Raw genomic sequence first — 17469 nt, 5'->3', positions numbered from 1 at the left:
TCTTCTTTTAGATGTTTTTTATCGTCTATCTCATCTGCAAAGAAAACTTGATTTCCCGCGGAATTTCCGAATGCACCGGCTTCGAATCGTGTGCTGCTCGCGGGTGCACGGAACAAACTATATATTGCGCGCAATCGAGCTGGAGCTGCTGCTCCTGCTACTGCTGCTGGAGAAAAACAATTCCATCTGACGCTCGCACACGTACTTTGGTGGTTGCGCGCCGACTTATCGCGCGAGTATAATACCATATATATTATATAGTCGACGTCTCCTCATGCGACTCGTGCTACTGCAGTATATTACGTTTCGCATGCGAGCAGATGCGGACTGCGCAAAACAGGAGCAGCTTTGTAGTGGAATATTATATATATCTCATCCTGCACACTATGCGTCTGTGTACGTGCTGCGTCGCGGCCACAAAAGTCGATGAGAGCATCATCACATTTAATAATTTCACCTCTTCGTCGTACTTATTATAATGTATATGTGCGGAGAGCAAAAAGAGCGAGAGAGATGATCGAGAACGCGTTTCCTTCGCCGCTCTCTGATTACAATGTCAATGCCACGTGCTGCGGATCGCATTTGTTTAACGCGACCTTATACTCTCCTGCGCTGGTCGGTGATGTTTTGCACAGCACATATAGAAAGCTCATCGCTTTTGGAGAATTGAATTTTATTTTACACAAGTGGACATCTCTGTCTCATAGCATCAGCAGCAGTTCTATGGTGCCGTGTGTTTGCGCACACTAAACATACACGCACATAATCGCTAAAAGTACGAAAGCTACCTTCGTGCTTTATACGATATTGTACACGCGGGAGCGCGCGTTTTATCGCTCGTGTTTGACCAGCTGCTGCTGGCGCGCGAGGGCGTATGAGCGTAATATGCTAGTAGTAGTATAGTAGTTGCCAGCCAACAGAAAGGGTCGCTCCGATATGTATACGCGCGCACATTCAATATCTTTTCTACATACAACCTCGTTGGCCGTTTCTTTCCAGAACGATTTCGAAGCAGGTGACGAATCCATTTAGGTAGTGCGGGGGCGGGTCCCTGACTTATACTCGTTCATACAATAAATAAATAATCGCGACTTGGCGATCGCGTGCATAATTCCCATTCCAATTACTAAGTGCTCCGGCGAAATCAATCTTGCATCGCACAAAACAGTTTTGTTTATTACGATTCGGTGTGTTTTTACTTTGTTGTTCCCGCGAATTCCGCAATATTTCCTAATTTTGCAGCAGCAGCAATAATAATAAAATAAAAATATGTTAAACGCGTGAGTCGCTCGCGCGTTGTTGTGCATCGCGCGCTAGCATCTTTGACATTCGACGGAGTCGCGCGGCTGGCTTCATATATTATGTTTACCTTTCGATCAGGTATATGAGAAATCGGCAAGCTTTATCTTATCGGGCGATATATTTCGCGAAACGTCGAGCTGCTGCTGCGGCTGCTGCAATTTTCATCAAAATGTAACTCTATTTTAGGAAGCGAATTCGAACGAGCGAGAGAAGGGAACGAATAAAAAAGAAAACAAAACCGTGTCATAATCACTGGAAGAAATGAATCACTTCTCTTATACCCGGGCCACGTATGATTATAATATAACGCGTTTATTATTATGCGCGCTGATATAATCTCTCTCTCGGCTAATATCGTCCGTTTTTGGGCTCGTCGAAACTGACGGGACAATAATAATAAACAGCAGAAGCAGCAGCAGCAACTCGCCAAGCTCGGTTTATCCGCTCATACGTTCAATTCTTGCGAATGATAAGAAACAATTTTTTTTTCGGAGTAAGGTGTAAGAGAGGGAGAGAACGAACCGATTGCGCAGTGCGCGCGGGTAATTCTCGCCTCGCGACGAATCGCTCTTATCAGCGCGGTGCGCTGAAAAAAAAGTTGCGCGTCGATCGCTAGTAATACGTATCGCTACCGATTTAGCTCGGTATATGTGTGCTAGAGAGCTGCACAAAGGCTCGTACACACTTATACATACGCGTGTGTATGCACTCTCGCTTGCTTACCTATACACACGTAATATAGAAAGAACATCGTGCGGATCGTGCAGTGCAAAATTCAGCTCGCTCTCCGGACTCCGCAGCAGCAGCAGCAGCAGTGCACAAAGACACGGCGTGTGTTCCCTGCGATATATACTTACACATAGTGCATACTCGCACATACACACACATACGCACGCATACGTGTGTAGAGCTCGAGCTGTTGCTGCTGCTGCTGCAGAAATTGTATTATACCTACTGTATGCCGTGACGATGGTAGTGGGGACCTGGGGACTTTGAGTATATTTGCAGCATAGGTATACAGCCAGGCGCGCAAAGACTGTATATGTGCCTATAATATACATTGGCTGAGCAAAGTGGAGAGTCTTGCCGAGCTCTCCCCACTCGCTGGCTGCTTCTATCTCCGTCTCTCTTCCTCTCTTTCTCTCCGAACCGGCGGCGGTTGGCGATATTCGCTCCGTACTGTGTGTGGATGGCACGCGAACTGCCTACTGCCGTATAGAGCCGCCGTCGCCGCCGCAACCGCTGTCGCGAGTGCCGGGTTGCCTTTAACGCTCAGTCAGTCTCACGTAGCCGAGAAAGCCGCATCGCTGCTCGCCGTGACACGGTCTTCTTCTTCTTCTCCTATAATACCAACCATATCGTTTCAAATATAGTGCATGTATAACGTGTGTACGCCGCCGAGCCGTTACGATTTCGCTGCGAGATCGTTTTGTCGCGCTGCAAAATCGGAGCACATCGTGTTTCTCGAGTTGTTTCGACGACGCTCAAACCTCGACGAAACATTAACGCCGACCGAGTCTGGCAACGATAATGCAGTTGTTGCATTGCACCGATAATCGAGGCCCACCTGGGGACTGCTACTGTCACTGCTACTACTACCGCCAGTACTGCTGCAGACGCTCTTCCAACGGCCAAACGTATTAGAACGTGGAAAGCGCGTAGATACATTATTTCCGTTTCTCTCTCGCTATTTCTCTCTCTTTTTTCTCTCTTTTGACTCCCTACATACAACTATTTCTTTTCTCGTTCCTGTGTGTGTCTCTCTGTGCCCTTGCCGAAGGTTGCTGCTCCGCTGCCGCTCTCAGATACAGCAGGGGCGAGCAAATGTAAACGTGCTCTCGGAAGTGTTTGTTGTTCGATATATATAATAAGTCACACACAAGTTGTTGCAGCTGTTGTCAGTGCGCGCGGTGATCTTTTTGAGAAATCGTTGTATTATTCGCAAATGAAAGAGATCCGAAAAAGTGGTGTACTCTCTTGGTACTAGTTTGCTGGTATTTTTCCGTGCGCGCCAAAGTTAAGAGAGAACGGACAGTGGAACAAACAAACAAAAAAAACATAACACGAAGGAAGAAAGGATTACAAGTGTGAAACTTCGTTTTGCTGTTAGACAACAAGCGAGAGAAAAATCATCATCAAGGAGATGGCGGGCGAGGGTCTTTTCGAAGCGACCAGCATCCCGGGCCACCTCGCTCCCACGGCCGAGCGACTCGAGAGGCTGCTGGCCAAGCAGAGCCTCGAGGAACTCTACGAGGTCGAGGATCAACCTTTCGCTAGGTAAGTCGAACTGACTACACACTAACGTATTGTGTATACATATAATCCTCCTGCGCGTTCGCTCACGCCTACAATATCCCTTGTATCGCTGCTCCGTATTTTTTTTTCGTAAACTTACGTGCTCTCGCAAACTGACCAGCTATACTTACTCTCTTTTTCTCTCCCTTTTCTTTTTCTTACTTGCTCTTGCTTGCTCGCTCTCCCTCGCGTGGCGGCATCTTTTTCTCTCTCGCTTCACTCGTCTTGAATTACAAGCATCTAAATTTACTTATATGCCTTTTTCGAGTATGACAACTTCCTCGTGTCTGGTGCGGAATATAAACACAACAATGAGCCTGATGCCGCATCGATGCAATTCTTATTTATTATGCTCGCGCATAGATAAGCGCGTCAAATTGGAGCAACCCGTGCTGCGTGTGTTTACTAACATTTTAGCGAAGAGTGAGAGGGCGATTAAAGGAATCTTAATGTCGTCGCGGAAATTTTTGTCATTTGCACTGACGCCTCGCTAATTATCTGCTCGATATTTGAAAATATTTACATTCTCTCGACAGCAGGCGTGCTGCGAGTGTGTGTGTGCAGGCATCGGTCCAAAATATTTTTCTTTAGATATACGGTGTTTGTTGAAACAACGTGTGCGATCATTGACGTAATTCTGACTTTTTTTTATCCTTATGTATACCTATTCGTTGTTAATGCTATGCGCGCGGGATCCCTCTTTTCATATAATGCGCGCGGCAAGAGCCAAAGTTTATTTAAATTCTTACGTGGCTTCTTGTTAACTCGCGCGACCGGATCATCGATTCCCGAAAAACGCCAAAACCATTGTGCGAATCGAACCGTTGCCGCAAGGAATGCCAAATCAAGCATCGAAATATTTCTTCGGCAATTAATTCCGCTGCGGAGTTTGTGTAGTGTGGCTTATCTACGATAGACTTTGAATCGTTTTCGATCGAACGGCTCTCTGCTATATAGCTTTATAACGTGCGATGTTGCGTGCTCGGAATTGGCGAATTTTTGCGCGAAATCGTTTGTGCCTCCGGCTGCAGACACGCGTGGAAGCAAACGTCATAAATTAAAAAAGTCGCGAGAAATCAACGCGCGCATGGATTTCTTTGGTGTGTGAGTGTGTGTGTCGGTGCCACGGTGGTTTTGTGTGAACGGATGAATGAAAAAGTTAAAAGGGTATAAGAAAGAAAGAGAGAGAGTGAAGAATTGAAGGAGGATCTTCGAGTGCTTATATGCAGACAGCTGAACTGCTTTGAAATAAGAGAGAGAAAGAAAAAAAAGACTATGGACGCACACGATCGATCCATAAATTAAAGAGCAAAATCATGGCCTATGAAAAAAGGAGTCTCGTGCAGCAGCACCAGCAAGCAACAAGTTCTTCCTCCACCGACGCCGACGCCATCGTCTCTCTCTCTCTTTCTCTCTCCTTGTGTTGTATATGTAAACGTTCTCCAACTCCGGTGGACTGAGCCAATTTTCAGTCTCACTGTCTGTCTCTCTGATTTAAATGTCTGGAAAGTGTATCACGTATAGATATTCTCCTAGGCTTTTGCGAGGCTGTGTGTATCTAGCTCTGAGGCCTAAGCTAGCCTCCTTTCTTCTTCTGCTGCTGCTGCTGCTACGCCAACTGCGCCATCGCACATGCATCTCCTCGCCATTTCCATAAGTCGCGCGCGCGCTTAAATGTGCGCGCAGACAGCGCCAGACTCTACTCGAGCCATATTATATATACCTATATACCTGTGCCAGGAGAGCGCAAGAGTAAGGCTATTCTATCTATATATATAAGCTCTCTGGGTGCACTCTACACGGCGAGGCTCTGTGTGTTGCTGCGCCGCGCGACACTGTGAGAAGTAGGCGGCCCGTTTCTCTTTGCGTCGTCGTCGTCGTCGTCGTGTGCTCAGAGGCAAAGGAGTATACATAGCGAGCAAAATTGGCAGACATTTTTTTGCGCGCATACATTTGCGACGCCGGCTATGAACGTGTGTATATATAACATATATAACGAAAGGACGAAAACGTCCTCTGGCACCGGAGCGCGATTGTCCTTCCTCGAATAACCTGGCGCAGTACTTTTTATCCAGGCGCGTTTTACAACGTACAGTACCTTGCTACTATAGTACTATAATACACGTTATATTCGTTGCGAACGGAAGCAGCTATATAGAACGATCGCTGCCGCTGTTGCTGCTGTTGTATAGCTACGCGCTCGAGCGATTGGAGAGAAGAGGAGGAAATAAAACGATTGCCTTACGGTGTCAAGGTGGCCACATTATATATATTATTATTTCCATTTCTGGGCCTAATAATTGGCTGAAATAAAGAAATTATATATATATATTATTATTTCACGATCAGAAAAAAAGAGTCACATCGTGTAGCTCGAAGCTGCTATATTCCACTCGAGATAACGACTCTCTCTCTCACTCTCTGCTGCTCGCACGTTTGTACATATTATATTATCGTTATCCTACAACTACTACCACCACCACTGACGCAAATCGAGCAAAAGTGTAAATAAAAGAGTTCTCGCGCGAGGCTGGGGCCCCCGAAAACCACAAGTGCCACAATATAATATAGCAGCTCTCTGACAGTACACAGCATACATACGCACAACGCAGGCAGGCACATCAACGCGAGGGAAAGATGATTTTCGACAATGATTTTGTTTTCGAATGTAAGCGCGCGAGAGAAACTTACATTATATATATATAGACAGCACCCAAGCGCGAGAAAGAAAGAAAGAACGGGTGCGTTGACCTGGTACCGTTTTTCATTTCGAGGCAAAGAGTCACGAGCGCACTAGACACGATGTTTCTCGTTCGAGCTTGTACACTTGCTCGAGCAGAGCTCGTTCGTTCGAGCCATATAGCACAGAGTTTGCTTAAAAAGAAAAAAAGGGAGAGAAGAAAAAAAAGAGAACCACGGGAACCAAGAGCTGCTGCTGCTGTTGCTGTTGCTGCTCTCGTACGCTTTATTTGTCGCTGAAAAAACATCATTTCTATTGGCATTTTTGAGTGGAAAACAAACAAACGTTCACACATGTTACAGAAGTCAATTGCAAAACGTGCGTATATAGCAGGCAAGGAAAGTTTATCAACTCTCTCTCCTTCTCGGCTTCTCGGCTTCTTTACTTCGTTCACTTCGTTTATATAAACCAAGTAAAAATGAAACTATACGAAGTTTACAAGCGCCTAGATTTTACGTATGTGTTCCTTGGATAATATAAACTTGGAACACTTTGAACTTGACGAAGTAGAAAATACCAAATAGTCGCATCCAAACAATCTACGTTACGTTTACGTTCTGTGTATAAATGCGTTAGAGAAAGTGGCTCTCGGTGCGTATATGTGCGTATGCGTTAGATATATATACGTATTAATTCTCGAGCTTGAACGCGCGCGCAGAATGCGCTGCTGGTGCTGGTGTGCCGCTGCTGCTGCTGCACGTGTTCTGCACGGTGCGCCGCATTGTTCGCGTGCACATACTCGCGCGATAAAAAACAGTACGAAAATCGATAAATCGTCTGTGTAATATGTACTTAGCCACGTAGTACCAGAAGTTTTTTTAACCATTAATTACGTCTGATATGTGTATTGTATATATTGCGTGTACGCGACTCGAGTGGCACACACTGGTTTGTTCGTACGATATATATATACGACAGATTAATGGCGTGAAAAATTAAAATTGATCGAAGTCGTTCCCTCCATCATATTCTCTCTCTCTGCCACGAGTGGGGTAGGTATGCATGCGTCGCGTACATATACATGATTCTCGATCGAGTGCCCTCGCGAGACGTACGCGACAGTTGGTGGTTCTTGCGCTGAATAGACGCGCGCGTTTATACGACTGCTGCGCGACTCCAATATACACTCGAGAAGTTTTTCAGCTTCTCCTGGGTGTAAATGCCCTTGTAATTGCTCGAGCTCTTGCAGCAGCACATACACTCGCGTATAGCGCACAGAAATCACACACGTAACGCACGTCTAGCACGTTGACGTCGAGACGATTCGTATCGTGTTTTGAGAGGCACCCTCTCGACGCCAAGTCCCGTGTTTGGCGCATCCAAAAGCTTTTTTTCACCTTCAACCGAGAGTATCTACGAAGCGTGATCAAGTTCTGGCTTTGTCAGGTAGTTTCTCATATGGTCCTCTGTTTCTTTACTCTTATATACTAATGGTTTTATACGTATAGTATATGCCATTCGAGTATTACGTTGTTGTTTAATTGCGCATTCAATGACGTTTTTTTCAATCTCGCTCTCCCTCTCCCCGATTGTGCATTATAAGTATAAACTTGTCTCTTTCTCGCATTGTCAAGTGTGCTTGTGTGTGTGTGTGTGTGCATGTATGTATGTGCAGCGCACGAGTGCATATCGTTTGTGTATTGTGTCTCTATAAAGGTCCACATCCGCAGCAGCTAGAGAGAGTCTATATGGAGCCATACTTTGCGCCGAGTAATTGCGCGCATATATACACGCGTTCGAATGGTTAATATAACGGAGAGGATCGCACACCGTTGCAATAGTGTATTTAAGTTATAACACAGACACATAAACACGCGGACGGACTTGCCGCATCGTTAATTATCGAATATGTTTATACATGCACCGTATATAGCACCGCCTGCACCCAATAAAACTTGACCCTCGAACGAGAATCGAAGATGTTATACACGAGAGAGTGCATGAAAATGTATGAAAATTTTGCAGCGCGCAGCAAAATGTACCGTTTCTCTCAGATTTGCTATACATTGTATATTTGTGTATGTGTGTATTCTGCACGAAATGCAAGTTTCGCGACGTAAAAATAAGATCAATTTTACAGCCTCGTGGCAGTGGCGGCGGCGGCGTTGCAGCAAAGATTTTGAGCGCATGCAGTATAACACGAGCAGCGCGAGATCTACGCCGAGTTTTCATCGTAAAAACGCTCGCTCGCAGTCGACATGCTCGAAGGCGCATCCTGTAACGTGTCTAACATTGTGTATATAAAAGCTTATACGGCCGTAGCGGCTCCTCTTACCATCCGCTAGGAATAATAATGCCCAAAAATATACACTGCGCTCGTCGATCGTGTATAGTGGTGGTGGTAGTAGCAGTATACTCTCTCGGCAGCTGGTGCTGCTATTTTTCTCCTCCCTGTGCGCGGCGCATGTATGCAGGCAGCGGCAGCTGTCATAGCCCACACATGTATAAGCAAGCCAGCCACGCGACCTTACAATACCCAAAACGGCTGCGCCAACCTTCCCTCTCTCGCTCCTTCCTTCTCTTTTTCATTCTCCTCGATATAATATAGTATGGCCATCCTAATCGTTTATTATTATTTATTATTGTGTTGGCTCCTTACTTCAAAGTGTCTATGTGCGCGCGCGAGGCACCAAAGTGATCATACAGACACACTATATGGAAGCTGATGGGTGTGCCCCGGCTGCGAGGTCATCGCTACTTCGCTGTAAACCGCACACCGTTTTGTTTGTCAGGAAAGATTGCTTTTCCCTTTTTTTCCCCCTCGATACATTCTGGCGCGCGCACAAGCGATGATAGGATTTGCTCCGCTGACTTTGGCGACAATGAAACTTTCTATATGGTATCTCGCATAGTATGCATGCGCACACATGCACAGACTGCACATGTACTGCGCGCGCGCGCGCCATGCTCTCGGTATACAGCATCATAGTGGTGCTATAGTATTACATTTTTCCCTTCTGCCTTCTGGTACTTTCAGAATTGCGCCCTTGAGGATCAGCCTTTTAAAGCGCGGATAAATGCAGGCCATTTTTCCGTGGACAATGACGACAAGACTTTATATATCGTCCCACTTTTGCGCGCTCGTGTGCAATATAAGCCAGCGTGTCCAGTTACTATTAATTATCGGATATACAATACAATTTTTTGTATTCAAAAAGTGGGTTTGACGAAGTCTTGGATTCCCTGCTTGGACCAAAAGAGAGGGGTGGGTAAAAATACACCCCGTCGACAAAAAAATGAATCCATCTCAATATTCATCGGATGACTACGGAGCTCGATGACAAATTTTTAGATTAGAAGCATTGGACGTGTCAAAATTTATTCAGAGAGTGTCAATGAGGTTCATTCATCTCTTATCAAATCACTCGAGCTCGTCATTTCTTTCATCAAGATTTCGTTATACAGCTTGAAATTCAAATGATTAATGGAAATTCTTCGCCGCGAGAACAATTAAAAAGTAATCTCTTTGTGAGTCGAATATACAGTTTGACTTCCTAAATCGAGCGTTAAATACCTTCAGAAATTCAGTGAAGCAGGAACTAAATATCGATACCGATTGTTCTCGTTTTTAGTCATCTCACGAACTCTCTTGTGAGTAAATATCACATAGAGGGCAATAACCTTTTACCATATGAGATCATGTGCAAAATTGCTCGGCCAGATATGAAAGCACGTAACATGGAGCGCCGTGGCACACCGACATTTGATGCCTCGTCATGTCGGACGGGAGCGAGACCACCACCACTACCACCGCCCCCATTTTAATTTTTCAAGTCCAGCAGAGAGGGAGAGAGCTTTTTTTCAATCATATTTATTCTTTTCCGTCGTGCGTTGGCCTAAACATCCATAATGTACGCCAACGACGCAGCGTACATGCTAATTTGATATTTCTATGCGTGTGCGCGCCCTTTCGATTGTTCCTATATTACAGTACACGCAGCACAAAGCTGCTGCTGTTGCAGATATACACGCGAGTGCCATACGCGCGTACATATGTAGGCTCGCGCTCGCAATGATCATCAATTACGCACGCCCCTATATACGTCCAGGTGCTTCGTGGAGACGCCGTTTGAGATATGACTGCAGGCGCATTTATTCGGATGGCAGCTCAACGAAATGAAAAAAAGCTCAAGGTCTACGCCTCCGTCTGCTGTTGGCGCGCGTTTAGCTCGAGCTCTCGAAAGACGGGCTACTTAACATCCGCGAGGCACTTTTCTTCTCGAGTGCTTTGGCATGCATCATACGTATATACGCGCGCGTTGCGCGCGTGTAAAATCCCTTGAGTATAACATATTTTCTCAAGTGCAGCCAGGGCACGGCAGCAACGTTTTAAATGAAAATATGGAAAAAAATCAAGAAGCATATGCTCAATGTTTATTTCTATAATTGACAGCGGAAATGAAATTAAGTTGATTCGTTTTATCTTTTTTAACAGCGCTTTAAATCAATCTCCCTTTGTGAAAATCACTTTGGAGATGAATATACGAAAGCTAATATGTCGCTATTTTGCGTTAAGCTGTCAAACAGCCGATAAATCTTCACTTTAACTGCTAATTCATATTCACGTTCGAGCCGAGCCAGGGTGGTATAGAGTGTCGTCGTCGTCGTATACTAATAGCATATTGAGGGATTCGAGCAAAAAGAGGCTATCCCGCAAGCCCGCGTCGACATTTAATGTCGTCGTACTCGAGGCGAATAAAATAGACCACGACCTTAGACCGGAGGAGCGGTATATAGCATCCGTGAGCGGTACTGGTGTATACGCTGCGCGCAGACCACAGCAAAGGTCACACAATCTCGACACGCTGTGCGTTGGTGTTCGGTTTATATATATCGTGTATATAAGTTGGCTGTTTGACTTTAGCCTAGAACAAAACATCGGGCGCGCGGGGGACAAGGCGCCGAACGACGCCGACGACGACGACGACGACGACGACGACTTGGTTGTCGAGCTGCAGTTTGCAATAAGCATTCACCATCGACCTCGTTACCACCTACTACATCACAAGGCGAGCGCGTATGGTCTGTGTTGCGCTGCAGTATATAACCAGCGTCGAATCGACTGCAGGCCTTAGTACGAATGTATGTGTACTGCAGTTTATGCGTGCCTTATTCTCTCTGCGTCTGCTGTATATTTCCGTTGCTGCTGCTCTGCACGGGGCTAACCGTAAATTACATCGACTGCACAGAGAGACAGAGAGAGAGTCGGGACGCGACACAACGACGGCGACGCGGCGAGGCTGCAGCAAACTCTACTCCGCACGGAGAAGTATATAACGAGTATAATCAGGCGTCGCTCGCAATATAATAGGGACTCTCTCTCGTACTGACTGTTCTCTCTGGTCGGGTGAAGGTCGGTCACTTGCACCCCCGCTCGGCTCTCTCGAACACAAGCCAGTATGCGCGCGCGCGACAAAAGCTCGAGAGAGAGAGCTGTGGTCACGCTGCTACACATGCATCGGCCACCACTAGCTTGCTATATAATGTAAGCCGCACCTCTTTCACGCGAGAGCTGCGTTGTTGTAGCTGCGGAGATAGAGTATTTCGCTCTCTTTCTGTGCGTTGCACTCACGTGTACGCAGCAACAACGACTGCGTGCATATACCAGTTTGACGCTTTTTCTTCTTCGGTTCGCGGGGCCCCACACAAGAACGTGCACGTGCTGCTGCCTGCTGCTCACCGCTGTTATAATAAACACCTTCGTTTATATTGATTAACGCTGCGCGTATTATTATGGAGCATGCACGCGTGATTATTCGGTCTCTATCTCCTCGAAATCGGTCACTACTAGCTATTGTGTGAGTGTGCCAGAGGCTTATAAATATCATTTGCAATCGGCTGATTGCGCGAGAAAAAACTTGAATCGTTTATTGCTCTATGGCTGACTTTATTGTAGCAGGCAGCAGCAGCAGAACCAACGTTGATATAGACGATGACACTGAAAGTAGCGGAGGAGATCGGCTTATTAAGTCATAAAAGTTTCGCTCGAGCTTCTCGTTGTCGAGGCCGCATTGCGCGCGTTACAGTACTACAGCAGCAGCAGCAGCAGCAGCACGCCTATATATACACAATATAAAAGAGTCGTAATATACGCAAGCGATTCCACATGCATCCTTTATACATATAGCACATCTATTCGCAGCATACTAATGTGTGTGCGGGAGCATCGACTCCGATGTATAATAATGTAGCGCTCGTCGACGAGTTGTTCAATTATTACGGTACATCTATTCCTCCTCCTCCTCCTGTTCTCTCCCTCCTCTATATATACATATTGCACGTATTATGTATATACCTATGGGTGCTGTACTGCTGTATGTATAGCGGATAATAAAGTAAGAGCTCAACTCTTTATATGTGCACTTTAAAATTGTTAGCGATACAAGTCGTCGTCGCAAAATTTCTTGCATCTCTTTGCGACGCGGCGCTGCTCGTGGTAAAATGCACACCGCATGCAGTACTCTCAACGCGACTATATAGGTACGTCTATATAGCTCTACTCTCGTGATCGCTCTTGTGTGTTGTAAAAGCCCCGCTGCTCGCCCCGCACACACAACGGTACGAGAATTTGACTTTTTAACGAATTTGTTGTTGCAACGACGACGCGTATATATATACTTGTCGCGACCGTATTAGAACGCACCGTATAGTATAGAAAGTATTTAAGCCTAGGCAAAAGTAGAGACATATCTCATTTTCACGGCGCGCACGCGGCCGGTAAAAAAGTGGCCTCTTTCGTTGTCTGCTGTATATATGTGCCACGGTGTATACAGCGTGGCTATTATTATTTTCATTCTTCGGCTAGCTCGCGAGCGTCAACGAGTTTATCAGTCTCACCTTCGTATGTATAATAATAAAGAAACTCAAACTCAAACTTTTACTAAACTCTCACACTTTCCTATACGGCCATCGTCGTCGTCTTAGTCGGGTTGGCATCGCAGCTATGCAGGTGGAGGAGATTTTTCTCTCCTCCGAGAAAAATACCTTTATCGCTCTCCTATGCGCCGAACACATTTTTTCATAGCGCAAATTCTTGCTCGTATGAATCATAGCGCGGCGTTGAACATTTTCCTAGCCGCGCGCATAGCTCGACCGATCGCAACTCAATAATCCGATCGGCCAGTACGATACGGACTGCGCCATAATATACAGGACTCAACGAGCAAGGATGAATAATTAAAATAATTTTTATCGGCTAGTTACGATCGAGTTGAGCGCTGGCTTAAGCTGCGTTTTCAGTTTTTGTTCGGTGCCTCGAGTCTTTCTCTTTATAGGCTAGCTATAGCTGACTCGAGCGAGCTAAGACTTTGTTCGCGACGCGACTCTCGACCTGACGGCTGATGTATGGCACGCGATTTGCACGAAGTACACAAGGTCACGTCAACCCACAGAGTGTGAATGGACATCTTTTTGCGCGACGTGCGAGGCAATTAAGTATAATACGCGACACACAGAGATCGGGGTACCATCGACTGACGACGACGACGAGGTCCCCCCGAATGCGCATCTTTTGCGGCTGAAGTTCGCGCCAATTATAATGTCGGGAGCGTGTAAAGACGGCGGCTGCCTACTACACTGCAATCGCGGGAGCTCATAAAGCGCGTAGAAGACGACGACGCGCGCGCGCCTCTTAACCTCGACCTTTTGCGCTGAAATTTGCGTGAGAAACGAGACGTGTGTGTGTGCGTATGTGGATACAAAACGGTCTGTCTGCGGCCTTTAAAAAACCAACAACATTCGCAGTAGTACGCGAGTGTATTGAAATTAAATTTAAATTAGCTCTGTTTCCTCTCTCTCACTCACTTTTTTTCTCTCTCTCGCTCGCTGTGTACCGTTCCGGCGAGCTCCGACACTATTTTTCGCGCATACGTACATAGCTGCTGAATCGCTGCTGCTGTTGCTCCTCGCTTGCTATACTCATCCATATATTGTAATATAAACTGTAACTGTACGTATGTATTCCACATCTAGTAAGATTAATTACTTTTGAATTCGAAATCATATTGTTCGCCCAGAACTAGGCGTTCTTCTCCATGCGTATATCTCGCGGACGAGCGCACACAAGCGCGCAAATGTATGTGATAACTGTTTTGCGAGCTGTATAGTATAGCAATTCCGTGTAGATCTGCACGCGCGTTCCCGTATAACACACATATCGAGGTCCGAGATGCTATATCGCACCCATAGATAATCTAATTTCAAACTAGTTGATTGCGAAAATTGTCCTACCCTCGTATGTGTACTCGTTTTCACGTCGTGTGCGCGTACATTTTGAAATCGTGCGAACTAGTAATGGCCGATGATTTGTAATTAGACTTATCTAATGCTCTCTCGTCGATAACTATCGTCGAGCTCGCCGACTAATTGAAAATAAAAAAAACACATCGACTTGTCGACTTCTCGAAATCGACACTTACCAGGAGGTGTGCGTGGGTATGCGCAGCACTGGCTTCATGGTTTATAAAACGTTCGATCGTAACAAACAAAGCACTTGTGCGACTTGAAAAACATTGCGTATGAAGCCAAATCTCATTGGCAATCCTTCTCGTCTTACTAGAATCATAATTGTTGGCGCCATTATGAATGCTGTCGCTTTATGTAAAAGTACTTGTGAGCTTACGAACAAAAAAAAATTATAAAAAAAACATCGTACATACGCAATGAATGACACTCGGTAACTGCGCAATGTGTGTATTATAAATAATAACTCCAATTATTACTCGCAGTGTGGACAGCTGTAATATAGAGAAGACAAGGAACAAATTTCAATGGATAAAGTACGATTTTCTGGACTCGTTAAAACATGTACAGCAATGGCTCGACAATAGCCAAGCTCGTCAAGCTCGGACTGCCTGAATTTTTACGAAAGTCGTTCTTCTTTTTTTTTCGGGAAAGTGATGTCGACTGTCTCACTAACGGCATGTCAAATCGCTTAATTTACTTGAGTACCAGACCGATTATCAACGTGATTGCTATAAAAATGTAAAAATAAATGTCCAGAAAGCAAGTAAATTGGTTGATTTTATAACTCTCACTCACATTACAATTAAACATCAATATTCTCACGTAGCTATAACAATTGAATATCAATAAACTTGAAAAAAAAAACTATTTCAAGTATAGATAAAATCATTGGTATTTTAAAAGCTACTAAGATCATAATCGATCTACGCAAGACTTGTGGCTTTTTTAGATAATCACTCGCACGTTCATATCTTGCGTTTAAAAACTAATCATCCACCTACGAAATTTTACGGTGACATAGAAAGCTAAAAGAAAACGTATAATATCGAGACGCGGTCAGCCATCGAGAAAATACAACAACGTCTTGACTACGTTCGTTCACAACAAGCTGAAATCTTAAAAATGGCAAGCCTAATTAATCCGTCTTTGGCAGTTTTCCAATGAAATGTAAGAGAATAGGCCACCGTGGCGCCGGATGGACAGCTAGAGTTAGTTGCAGCGCGGCTTTGAAAAAAAATGTCTCCACCTATCTATGTAGCATTGGCAGCGACAGAGATGCAGTAGTCGCAGCAACAGCGGAAGAAAACTCGACGAACAGTCGATAGCGATCGTCATATCGGGGAAATCGGAACGAATCGATATATTATACACGAAATTGGATCTTCGAGAACGAGCTCCGAAAAATTGACTCGAAGAGTATGACATCAAAAAGCCTCTGGACTCTCGGATCATTCATATTGGATTGTGACAGTAATGAGCTCGAGACGATATACTGCCATAACAAGCGACGCGCAGATTGTGGGACACGTAATTAAATTCGTATAAAAAATCGTGGCACAGACTTTTGCTCCGCTTGTAAACCCACGAAAAAGGATTGAGTTCATCATCTAGTACAACATGTGTTTGTTTAGTAAACAAGCTGTAGATTTTACTAGCCTACATAATGGGCCCGCAGCAGAGGCAGCAGAAGCACAGCTCGTCGCAGCCTAACACACATGAATATATTTTAAAATCAAAATGAATTTCACTCGTTCGAGAAAGATGATTCAGACACGCACGTTAGTCATATAGAGGTGAGAGATTATTATAAGAACCGGAGTCAGCGCGAGTCTTTGAAGGAGTCTCGGAACGGCGCGGCTCGCAGCAAAGGCTTGTTACCATAATGGATGTGAAATATCGGTCTCTACCTCCCACGGTGGCGACGCGGCGCTGCGGCAATAAGGCAAGGAACGACCTTACAATGTCGAACGCTATATAGCAAGTCGCAGCACACACACGCGCGCGTAAGCGGGATTTGAAAAAATTCCAACTCGGTGACAGAAAGAAAGAGTCAAAGAATCGGCGTGTCTCGGAGGCGCGTGCGACGAGATACATCGCAGTATATAGGTATAGACACCTAAGAAAACTGCTGCTGCTGCGAGAGAGGAAAGTCTAGGAGAGGGAGAGGCGCATGACCATACGTAGAGAGTCGAGATCGGCAAATGCGCGAAGCTGCAGCTCGACTACGACGACGACGACGACGATGACCCGATTGCAACAGCAGCAGCAGCGACGGCGACACACCACGTCGACGTCGACGACGCCATGGCGCCTTGGTGTTGCATTATATGCTATACGGAACGCCGCGCGTGAAATGTATATCGCGTGGCGCATGCGACTGCAAAACGCATATATAATGCGTTCACATCGCGTATACATGTATTTATACATAGGCTCGCGACCTCCGATTTGCCCGAATCGCCGCCGTGCGATCGCGTTGTTTTCTTTTCTTTTGCAAAATATTTCAATCATATACGTAATAGTGATTGCCGGAATTGCTACACTATCGGCGTGCATATTACGGCGCGCGATGCAAAAATTCCCATAGAATTGCCACGCGAGCGCGCGCGTAGCTTGGCTGTTGCTGCCAATGCCGCTGCCGCTGCTGTGAGCGGATTGCTCGGCTCGAGAGCTATAAGGCTAGAATCAAGCGGCTCTAATCAACGATAAAAACTACGTATTACAAACCCATCATTATTTTTGCAAAAGAGAGCCTACTCACTCTGTCTGGTGGTATATACGCGTGCTAGTGTGCGTATACATATAACGCGTATTATATACAGGTATAGACTGCAGCCTATACGAACAGATCTATGCTGTGTATGTGTGTGTTTGTGTCTGTTATATAT

The 17469-nt window shown here is 45.5% G+C and overlaps 1 protein-coding gene across 1 annotated transcript in view; it reads left to right on the top strand.

Annotated features, from left to right (window-relative positions):
• The first annotated feature begins 2520 nt into the window (after positions 1-2520).
• LOC106657716 (death-associated protein kinase related-like) overlaps positions 2521-17469 on the top strand; it is a 55664-nt gene continuing 40715 nt past the window's right edge. The window contains exon 1 of the mRNA XM_014379378.2: positions 2521-3579. Within this exon, the coding sequence (XP_014234864.1) occupies positions 3446-3579 (134 nt within the window). The 5' untranslated portion in view covers positions 2521-3445. The remainder of the gene's footprint in view (positions 3580-17469) is intronic.

The sequence above is a fragment of the Trichogramma pretiosum genome, unplaced genomic scaffold (assembly GCF_000599845.2).
Source record: "Trichogramma pretiosum strain Unisexual culture from Peru unplaced genomic scaffold, Tpre_2.0 scaffold1, whole genome shotgun sequence".
Taxonomy (NCBI): Eukaryota; Metazoa; Arthropoda; class Insecta; order Hymenoptera; family Trichogrammatidae; genus Trichogramma; species Trichogramma pretiosum.
This window is presented reverse-complemented; position numbering and strand designations above follow the sequence as displayed.